At 32.7% G+C, this 12063-nt stretch overlaps 1 protein-coding gene across 1 annotated transcript in view; it reads left to right on the plus strand.

The window, feature by feature from the left end:
• The window catches only part of LOC127737692 (protein EFR3 homolog A-like), a 116398-nt gene that overhangs the window by 57805 nt on the left and 46530 nt on the right, over nucleotides 1-12063 (plus strand). Inside the window, exons 12-13 of the mRNA XM_052248551.1 lie at nucleotides 9149-9321; nucleotides 11389-11464. Coding sequence (XP_052104511.1) covers nucleotides 9149-9321; nucleotides 11389-11464 — 249 coding nt within the window. The remainder of the gene's footprint in view (nucleotides 1-9148; nucleotides 9322-11388; nucleotides 11465-12063) is intronic.

The following is a 12063-nucleotide window of genomic DNA, read 5'->3' on the forward strand; positions in this document are numbered from 1 at the left end:
TGTGATTAAATATTTGACACAGCATAGGTTTCAGACACAGAAAGAATGTGGTCTAAGAACTTAATTTTTTTAATTTACCTATTATGGTCCAATGTCCAAAATCAAAATACATGGTTAGATTCAGCATATCAAAGAACCCCATATATTCAATTTTTGTTGAAATCAAACAAAGTTTAATTTTGGACCCCAGCTTGGACAAACTTGAAAACTGGTCCCATAATCAAAAATCTAAACACATGTTTAGATTCAGCATATCAAAGTACCCCAAGAATTCAATTTTTGTTAAAATCAAACTAAGTTTCATTTTGGACCCTTTGGTCCTTAATGTAGACCAATTTGAAAACTGGACCCAAAATTAAAAATCTAAATACATGGTTAGATTCGGCATAACAAATAAATAAATGTGGTCAACGATTTTACAAATCTATTGCGCCATACTGTGCAATTAAAGATTACTTCTTGAAATTTTTCAATATTTGAAATTTGAAAAAAAAATAATATTTGAAGAATAATTATTTTTAATTTCTGAAATCTGAAATGAGAAAAAATTGACCCCCCACAATTTCTTTTTACCCCTCCCCCTCCACCTTTTCCCCCAAAAAATTCTTTCCCTCAAGATATGGTCATAATCTCAATTCAAATTTCCAATGGAGTTTGCAACCATAATTACCCATTTAAATTTACCATAGTGCTAACTTAATCTATTTTATAATAGAATTTAAAATATAGTGTCAAATCTTTCATATGGATTTTTTTGTAAAAAAAAAGATGCTACATTTGCAGATATTTTTACTGGTCTTCCTTTATAAATTTGCATTTCTTTAAACACAATTTAAAAGCAGTGTAAGGGAAGTAACCAAAACGTTGCATTTGGATTACCTCCCTTACACTGTTTTAAATTATCTTAATTGTTCATTAACCATTACTTTATACATAATTTAAAAGCAGTGTAAGGGAGATAATTTCAATGATGTATTTGATTTATCTCCCTTACACTGCTTTAAATTATGTTTTGTACTAAAGTATTTGTCCATTAACCAGGAAAACCTTGTTTTTCCCCCTTTTTTGCCCCTAATTCTTAAACGGTTTGAGCCATAACCCCCCAAAGCAAATCCTAACCATCCCTTTGTGGTATGGAAACTTGTAGTATAATTTCAGAGCTCGAGAGATCCATACACCGTTCCACAGTTATTGTCTGGAAACTAGAAAATGCTTATTTTTGGCCCCTAATTCCTTAACTGTTGGTACCATAACCCCCAAAATCAATCCCCACCTTCCTTTTGTGGTATTGAACCTTATGGTAAAATTTCATAGAGATCCATTCACTTAAACTAAAGTTAGAGTGCGAAAACTAATGCATCTTCGGACGACGACAACGACGACGCCAACGTCATACCAATATACGACCACAAAATTTTTTTTGCGGTCATATAAAAATCGCAATAATAAATGCATGCAATAATTTCTGAATTTACAGTAGGTAAAAATGTTGTCAGTTAATAGTGAGACACAAGTTTTCCCAGACAATATATAATTCTTTTGTTTTTTTGTTTGGTTGCTGTCTCATTGAACAAAACTGTATTTTATTTCTCCTTTTATCCAGAAAATATAACTTTTGAAATAGAAACTGAATAGCATATGGATGGAAAACAAATGCCAAATGATGTAAAATAATTCAAGTTACAATTTAGGTCAGGGGTTGGTGAGGTAAAAGATGAGGCAAAGACATGTGCATTTACCACAACTGCCACTTGGTATTATGTTTTCCAAAATTTACAAATCTCATAGCTACCTTCTGTATTAAAGACAACTGCATATATTGCAGTTTGCATATCATGACTTGTGTTTGCAGCAAAATTCACTACAGACAGCAAAAAAAATTAAAGTGACGCCACCAAAATTCAAACTTGATCTGTGTTTTATGATAATAAGCATTGTGTATAAGTTTCATAACATTTGGTTGAGGCAAAACTTAAGTTAGAGAACGGAAACTAAATATTTTGCAATTTTTCCATTTATAAAGGGGCATAACTCTAGAACAGTTAAAGTGACGCTACCAAAATTCAAACTTGATCTGTGTTTTGTGGTAATAAGCATTGTGTATAAGTTTCATAATATTTGGTTGAGGCAAACTCAAGTTAGAGAACGGAAACCAATTTTGGGACATACGGACGGACGTACGTACAGACAGACAAGGGTAAAACTTAATGCCCCCTCCGCTACGGCGGGGGCATAAAAATTAATTCAGCTCTATTAAAATTCATTTTTTAAAACATTATTTTATTTTTATTCATCAAATGTCTATGAGATCAAATTTATAAAACATTTATTAGCATTGTTAATTTCAATATACTAGTAATTGTTGACATGTAGACATCATTTACATTTGTACATGTACAATTATTATCTGATCAGCTCTATATTTTCATTATTTTTATATCAATATTAATCTTCAGTGTTTTTTTATAAGACTCAATAATCTGTATTCATCATTGGGACAGGTAGGTAAAGTAGGTCCTTTTGATCTTGGACTTTTTTTTATGGATTTTGACAGCACTAAAGCTTATAGTTCCAAATTATAATCGATCTTGGCTTCCTAAGTGGATTCTGACAACACATTGCAAATAGACACCAAGTGTAGATGATCTTGGGTTCTCTCATATATGGATTCTGACAGTACTTTGATTATACATGTAGTTCCAAGTATTGTTGATCTTGGCTTCTAATGTTGGTTGTTCTTAAGTTTCAGCACTTTACATATAGTTCCCAATTGCAAGACAAGAGGATACTGGCTTCTCCTGTAAATTCTATCAGTACACTGCCAATAGTTTCCAAGTAAAGTTGAACATTCCAGGATCTTTCACAACAAATCACTCCTTCCTCTTACATGTACTTGAAGCCTGAAATTAAATGTCAGAATAATTCTGTCAGAAAATCAACCATGATTGACATTTAAAAGCACAATCTAATTCATATTTTAAATATAAAATGGGGAATGTGTACATGGGACACAGATGATGCCCCCGCTTGCATATAAAGTTATAAAGGAACATAACTAAACAACGGTAAGAGTGACACTACCCAACTTTTTACTTGATCTGAGTTTTGTTGTAATAAGTAATGTGTATAAGTTTCATAACATTTGGATGAGGTAAACTAAAGTTAGAGAATGGAAATAAAAAAAATCAGCAATTTTTCCATTTGTAAAGGGGCATAATTCTAGAACAGTAAAAGTGACACCACCAAAATGAAAAAAAAATCAAATTTGATCTGTGTTTGTTGGTAATAAGCATTTTGTATAAGTTTCATAACATTTGGTTGAGGCAAACTGAAGTTAGCGAGCGGAAACCAATTTTGGGACGTACGTAGACAGACAAGGGTAAAACTTAATACCCCCTCCGCTACGGCGTAAAAAAATGAAGAATTTGTGGCAACAATAATGAGCAAACAAAATAAAAGTACATGCCCAGCAAGTGTAAATAGTGATTTTGTTTTTATATGTTATATACAGACTTTTCGGGGCATGCTGTTTCGCTGCCAGGGACAAGTTATTTCTCTGCCTAAAAATTCTGAAATGCAGCGGAGCTACATTTGTACTCCTCGTCAACCAAATCATGCTGAGGTGTCTTGTACCTTGTTTGGAATATGGGATACACAAATTTTGTATTTAAAAATACTAAGCACAAAACAATAATGAATTTTTCAACTCAAATGTATGTGTTATTTGGTAAACAAGATAAGCCCTACGTGTATGCATGGTATGTTTAAACCTGATACTAAACGTTATGAAATTTTTTATACCAAAGAGAGACAAATTGTGATCAACACAAATCCATCAATAAAATGTTTACAAATTAGGCCATTCATATTCTCAAAAAAACAAACGAAACAATCGAACCCCATGAGCGGGTGGACAGGGGTAAGGGAACATGGGAATGAGGGATCAAGAAGCGAGAAAAGGGGGTATTATATGCATGTCCGTTAGTAAGTCTGGTCTGAAGTGAAAATAAAAGTAACTAATTTGGTAGAAGTAAATCTAATACAAAAACCCTTTGATCTCATGCGAGTCACTTTATTTTTAAACAATAAAAATAAATTTAATATATCTTTATTTTATTGTGTTATAGGTTATAGAACTATACTAACAAAAGCATGATTTACATGATTTAGATTAAAGGAAGGGTACAAACAGACTCAGGGTGCGAATGTAAAAGGGATGAACGTGAATTGGAGAGAACATGATTTTGGGTGAAAAGTCAAAAGACAAGAATTCGAAAAGAGGGGGGGATGAATAATCTGGGAAATATATTTTGCCATTTTTTTGTCTGGGAGCAAGGGGGATAGAAGTAGAAGTTAGGGGAGAAAATTTTAGAGTAAAAGGGAAGAGAAATAGAGGTTGGGGATGCGGAGTGGGAATCATTTCGGAGGGAAGTTATGCCTTTATATGGGGTAAACCCTTTTACTAGTCATTATAGACGTTAACGATAAATATTTTACTCCATTTGACCCTAACGTGGCTATGAAATTAGATTTTACGAATGACGATATAAAATCAAGACTCATTTGACGCTAACGGTAGATGCTGAAAATGACCATGCATCCCCTCCACTTTGTCTTTGACTGTTTGACACCGATATTTTTCAAAACAGGCTATACATGTTCAAAACTTGCGAGTTAACAGGTTAAGGGTCAAGTAAACACATCAATAAGATACCAGCCATAACGATTATACATAGAACAGAAATTTAGCCCATGCAAGATTTCAGCCTTTAGTCTTTAGAAGTGTCAACTTGACACTATAATCTCTCTGTACTTTTGATCACTCTGGTAATTTTATGTCACTATTGTATAAAACTCATTAGTACATTTGTATTTATGATGTGGCACTGCAGAGAAAAATAAATAAATAAATAAATAATTAAATAATTAATTAAAAAAAAAAGAAAAAAAGGGGAATAAGTAATTAACCCTTATAAAACCTTAACTATCTATTTTGTGAACCTTCCAGTATCTTTAATAAAGACCCCTAACAAATGTTGAATATCTTCTATGTGATGTTTGTAATTTTCATTTTCTGTTGTTGCTAATAATACTTCTGATTCAAGTGTTAGTTTTGATGTTATGAAGTAGAGTGCAGAGCGGAGTTTCTCTCTAGCCTCCTCATAATTTTCACAATACAACAGATAATGGTCAACTGTTTCTATTTGTCCACAGCTGCATTTGTCGATGAGTGCTGGGCATATCATTGATTTGTAAGAGTTTAAATTACAATATCCTGTTCTTAAACTAGTAGTTATCCGATATATTTCAGTTGAAGGTTTGTCTTTTGGAATTGTATTTTTTACATTTTGTTGAAAGGAATAATATCTTCTTCCTTTATCACTGGTGTCCCATCGGTTTTGCCATTTTAACATTACACTGTCTTTTGCTCCTTTTTGTATATCTTGTTTTGTAAATATTGGAATGCTTTGTATTTTTTCTGCCTCCTGTGCTGCTTTTTTAGCTAGTTGGTCTGCTAGTTCATTACCTTGTATATCAGCGTGTCCAGGGGTCCATTCAATGGAAACAATGATTCCTTCAGATTTTAGTGCCAATATACCGATTTTAATATCATGAATAGCTTTGCCGTAATTATCTGATTTCCAATTTAAAGTTAAAATTCCGATTGCTGATTGGCTGTCTGAGAAAATTTTGATGGATTCAGTATTTTTTCTGTTGTTTGGAATTATAAGAAAATCTATTACCAGCTTGATAGCTACTAATTCCCCTAATAAAATAGATCCTCTATTGGAAACTGGCTGTGTTAACTCCACATGTTCTGTGCTGTTTGATATTAAAATAGCTGCCCCAGCCCCGCATGGACCTGGGTTTCCTTTGCAGGAGCCATCAGTGAAAGCTAATGTTGTATTCTTTTTTAGTTGATGTATTTTTTCCAAAATAATAGTCTTTCCCTGAAATGCTTGTTCCTCTGATCTAGACTTTGAACTTCCAAGATTTTTCCAATACTCTGGCAGTGATTTTCAACAGTAGCGAGTATTTTGAGATAACCCCCCACTTTGTATTTTTCGTGATACTGATAACATTTGGCTGTCTAATATATTAAAATCTATGTTTTCTTATGTAATGACTCTACCTCATCGTTGTCTATTCGCCACTATGTCTGTTATTCATGCACATTGTCGTATTTATCAGTGCAGTGTGCTGCTCAACAATGGCGACCCTGAAATTTCTGTTGTCCGATTATGGCGTCAAATTAGAGGGAAGCAACTCGCGCCAGACAAAATTACCGTATTTCACCAAAATAATCAAAATTTCGATTTTTTATAACAAACAGTAAAATGTTAATCACATTTATATTCAGCTATCGTTCATTGATATAATTACAAACATTATTTTATTCAAAGACATCAATAAAAATCCACAAGAAAGTAATAAATGGAGTGCATTGAAATCAGGCCTCATGGGGTAGAGGGGTTAAACAAAAGCTCGTAACTTTTTTAAAAGCCTGGTGACCCCAATTTAATTTTACCTTAAAATGCTCGAAAAGTTCATATCTTTGACATATCCGTTTTAAAAAAAAATCTACCGGAGAAATTTTACGAAAAATCGATTTAACCAATATTTTTAGCCTTAAACTGAAATTAGAAAATGCAAAATTTAGACATAAATCTGAAAATAAAAGGATTTTAAAGTCTAAAACAACCAAGGGGAACGTTTACATTTCAAATTTAACTGTTTTTTTCACATAATAATCATACTGACATGGTTCTAAAAGTCTTTGAATTTGATGTAGTCGTTATTGTTGTAAGGGTGGAAACGTTTGGAAATAGGGTCAAAATAGCACATTTCGCTTCCATTTGAGGGGAAAACGAGCCTGGTGACCCCCTTTTTTCTTTGCATTTTTGGATTCAGCATAAAAAAATCTACAAAATATGTGAAAGTAAAAAAATTCTACCGGGGGTCCTTATTGGGGTGAGCCACCTTAATACCCTTTGAACTGAATTCATTTGTGCAAAGTTCCTACCCCTGGCAAAAGATCATAGTTTATTCCTTAGATATATCTGTTAGAATAAAATAAAATGTTTAAAAGCAAGTGAATTTCTTAGAAAAATAATCGGAAATTTTATCTTAAAATTTTTAAAACATTTGATATCACTTTACAAAACATGTTTCAAATCCAAGATCGCAGTCACCATGATGTTCAGTTTAATAGTTTGGATCTTAAAGATTTCTAATTGATTAATTATTTGGCTGTTGCTTTCTTAATTTCCAGTATATATATATATATATATATATATATATATATATATATATATGAACGTTGTTTTCAATTTTGACTTGTATATATATACATAAAGAAAAGTTAAGTAGAATCCATATGCTGGTAACATAAGAAAATTAATAAAAGATAATAACGGTTTCAATTCATCACATTTACTAGCGCTTTCACTGCTTTTACAGGTAATTGATTGACGTTAACAATAGTATGACGTTAACAAATGCAAGGGAGACTACTAATGACATTTATAAATTTGAGTAAAGTCTTTAAAATGTTATTTAAGTAAAAAATAAAATATTATTTATCATTTAAATAGGGGTTGAGAATGTTTATGAATAATTCTTTCTTCTTTCGGAGAAAATCATTTTGACGATTCACTATATACAGTGGAAATATCTTAAATCCTCCATTAGAACAACGATGGAAATGGTCGTTAGACCGGATGATTGTTAAATCTTCATGGTTGGTTTGCTGCCTATGAACAGTCATTCTAGTCTGCAGAACAGAACAGTGAATACATCGAACTTTTAAGACCAGATGATTTAAAATTTCGACCTATTGTGGGCGGACCCAACAGCGTCACACAGAATTTAAGCCATTTTATAGGCATTGTACTTAAACCTTTATTTCGTGAAATTCCCAGTTTTATACGAGACGATTTAGAATTTTTAAATCAAAATAAGAAGAAAGAAGAATTATTCATAAACATTCTCAACCCCAGATTAAATGATAAATAATATTTTATTTTTTACTTAGATAACATTTTAAAGACTTTACTCAAATTTTAAATGACATTAGTAGTCTCCCTTGTATTTGTTAACGTCATACTATTGTTAACGTCAATCAATTGTTTTGTATACAAGTCACATTACCTGAAGATCTGTAAAAGCAGTGAAAGCGCTAGTAAATGTGATGAATTGAAACCGTTATTATCTTTTATTAATTTTCTTATATATACATATATATATATATAAACAAGCCTAAACTTTCAAACCTATGATTGCGTTGGAATAAAAACCGCATTTTTATACGTGTGCATGTAAAACAAATTTCATTGTAGAGGGGTCTAAATACAGCACAAACAACATTTTCCAAAAGACCAAAAAAGTGAAAAAGTATATTTTAACAAAACGCATTTGACTAGCAGGTCGAACAACTGATGTTCTTAAACCCTGCTGACTGCTATTGACGATTGCCAAATAAATTGATCACAAGATGTAAGAAAATGGATCTTTATATTAAATTAATACCAAACAGAAAACAATAAACTTGCGGCAAGATGGTATACCACAAACATGACAAATGCATGAGGTGCTAAAATTTGTACACCATATCCGGATTTCGACAATTAATGTCTCTTCAGTGATGTTAGGGATTGAAACAGTATTTGGAAGGCCATATAATTGTCCTCAATTTAGGATAGACTCTTGAATTTAAAGAGTCGAAATAGGATGAACGGATTATATAAACCGGAGGGAAAATATAATACAAGCCCAAACGAAAAAATATAAACAAGTCTAAATTGAAAACAACGTTCAGACCTATGATTGTGTTGGATAAAAACTGCAATTTTTATATGTGTGCATGTAAAACAAATTTCGTTGTAGAGGGGTCTAAATCAGCACTAACAACATTTTCCAAAAGACCAAAAAAGTGAAAAAGTATATTTTAACAAAACGCATTTGACTAGCAGGTCGAACAACGGATGTTCTTAAACCCTGCTGACTGCCATTGAGGATTGCCAAATAAATTGATCACAAGATGTAAGAAAATGAATCTTTATATTAAATTAATACCAAACAGAAAACAATAAACTTGCGACAAGATGGTATACCACAAACATGAGGTTCTAAAATTTGTACATTGCAGGTTGCCTCTAAATATAAAACAGTTGAAATGCAGAAAACTTTTCCTGTTGAATTCCTGCTGCCATTGCTCAGAATATCTCTATTGCCAGATGCTTCAATGAGGGCCACTGTTCAGGATATACTACACAAGCTTATAGATCGTCATGACAATACTGATAAACTAAAACATATAACGTGAGTCAATTGTCATAGTTCAGTGAATACAACATAATTATGATAAGTTATTAATGCAAAACTGTAAAACTGTTAAACTCACCATATATGTTGACATTTAGTTGGCTTTTGGTTTTTGATGCAGCTTGCGAGACATAGGAATTACTATCCAGTGGCAGCCTGAGCATAAAATATTTGTTTAAAGCTTTATATTTCAGAAGATAGAAGACCTTGATGCTTCATACCTTGTATGCAGATACCTTATGTTATGAAATTTCTGTCTGTCATATGTCCATTGTCATTTACCTCATTTTCATGGTTCAGTAACACCATAAAAAAAACAAATTACAGTTTTTTTCTCATGTAAATTTCTCACTCTTAATGAGTAATAAGATAACTATATTGAGTAAATAGGGTCCTTGCAAATGTCTGTCAGACAGAGTTCACATGACCTCCACCTCATTTCATGGATCAGTGATCAAGGTTAAAATTACATGACTAAGTTTTTTTCTCAGATACTATAAGCAGAAGGTGAACTATATATAATGTATGGAATGATTGTGAGGGTTACATGTCAGTCTGTCAGGATTCATCTGGCCTTGACCTCATTTTCAAGGGTCAATGGTCAATGTTAAGTTTTCCTGGCTAAGTCTGTTTCCCAGATACTATAAGCAAAAAGTTCAACTATATTTGATATATACAATGATATATGGAATGATTGTATGGTGTACATGTGCATCTGACTTTGACATCCTTTACTTGGTTCATCGGTCAATGTCATGTTTTCATTGTTTGTATAAAAAGAATATGTGGTATGATTGCCAATGAGACAACTCTCCACAATAGACCAAATGACACAGAAATTAACAACTATAGGTCACTGAATGGCCTTCCAACAATGAGCAAATCCCTTACTGCATAGTCAGCTATAAAATGCCCAAAAATGACAAATGTAAAACAATTCAAATGAGAAAACTAACAGCCTAATTTATGTACAAAATAATGAACGAAAAACAAATATGTAACACAGCAACAAATGACAACCACTGAATTACAGGTTGGTCTGTTTCTTGTATACTATAAGCAAAATATCAACTGATGTATGTAATCATGGTAATGATGGTAAGGTATCTGTCTGGCTTGGTTTTTCATGGATCATTGATAATGTTAAGTTTAAGTTATACTTGTAGTAAAACTTTATTTTTAGTTCTATCAACATAAAATAGATCATTGATAATAAAGCAGGTGAGACATTTCAGTATGTTCACTCTTGTTTTCCATCCCAATCATTGAATTTGATTTTTTTAATGAAATGGACATTGACTTAACTGCAGACCGCAATGAGTATCCCAAATTGAACTGTGATGTTAACAGTAATTTGAACATAGCCATTCGCTCGCAACAGAAGCAGGATACCAGTTGACTATAAACATATAATATATCACTTCAAGTTATCTGTACCCCTGTATTTGTATAGTGGAAAGATCGATTGCAGGATAAAAACTTGTACTGCCATGCCAATAGATGATTCAAAGATTTCTACTCCCATGCCAATAGGCGATTTAAAGATTTGTACTCCCATGCCAATAGGTGATTCAAAGATTTCTACTCCCATGCCAATAGGTGATTCAAAGATTTGTACGAGAATGCCAATAAAAAAATATACCAAAACGATCAAGAAAATTGATAATTTTATTTAGTTCATAAATAGGAGAGCCGTGGTGTAGTGGTTAGTGCATCGGACAACAAACACAAAGGTTCCTGGTTCAATCCCTGTTCCGGGGAGAAAATTTCAGGGACTGAATTTTAGGCTCTCCCTAGACACCATTTGCAAGTATGGTCTTGAGACGATAAATGGCTGACCCGTGGTAAGAGAGAGCAATATCTCTTGCACGTAAAAGACACCCTTGTAGATTTCGAAAGAGCAGGATAATGCCGCTACAAGGCAGCACTTGCATCAGCAAAGTTGAAAGGGATTAATATAAGTTGCAATAACTTGTTTCCCAATCCACTATAAAATAAATATGTTTAAACAAGAAAATTGATTTGTATTCAGCTTAATCATGTTAATTACAAATTTTATTCCAGAATACCTAAAGATGTTGGTGATTTAGATCTAGTTGTAGAAAAAAATTCCCGACATGACAGCCTGTTTATGAAGAAGGTTTGTTTACATAAAGATTACAAATTTTAGATAAAAATTGCATTTAAATCAACATTAATGACAACAATATTGAAATCAAAATAACTGTTTTTGAGGGGTATAAGTAGTTTATATGAATTCTCCATGGACTCTGGCTTCCTCCACCAATAAAAAATGGCTGGACAATATTCCCAAGAATGCTGAAAGTGGTGTTGAACACAGATAATCAATCAATCAATCAATGTTTTCATCTGTCAAAATGTGTCCATGCCTGTTTTACTACTTCTTATGGCTGTTGTCTTTGAAGTCCAACATTCCATGATGGTAATATAGGAAAGAACAATAAATGCATGGTCAAGATAAAACATTTAAAATTCACCGATTGGTCAAAGAATAACATTCTGGCTGCTGAACATGCATTGTATACATTATTGTTTAGGGGCCAGCTGAGGCTTGCCTCCATGTGCAGAATTTTCTAACTGCATTGACGACACATTGGTGGCCTTGTGCTGTTTTCTGATCTTTGGTTGGGTTGTTGTCTCTTTGACACATTCCCCATTTTCATTCTCCATTCTGTTGAAGTTATATAATGTTGCAATCAAAGCAATCTGTCAGCAGTT

The sequence above is a fragment of the Mytilus californianus genome, unplaced genomic scaffold (assembly GCF_021869535.1).
Source record: "Mytilus californianus isolate M0D057914Y unplaced genomic scaffold, xbMytCali1.0.p SCAF_1, whole genome shotgun sequence".
In the NCBI taxonomy this organism is placed as follows: Eukaryota; Metazoa; Mollusca; class Bivalvia; order Mytilida; family Mytilidae; genus Mytilus; species Mytilus californianus.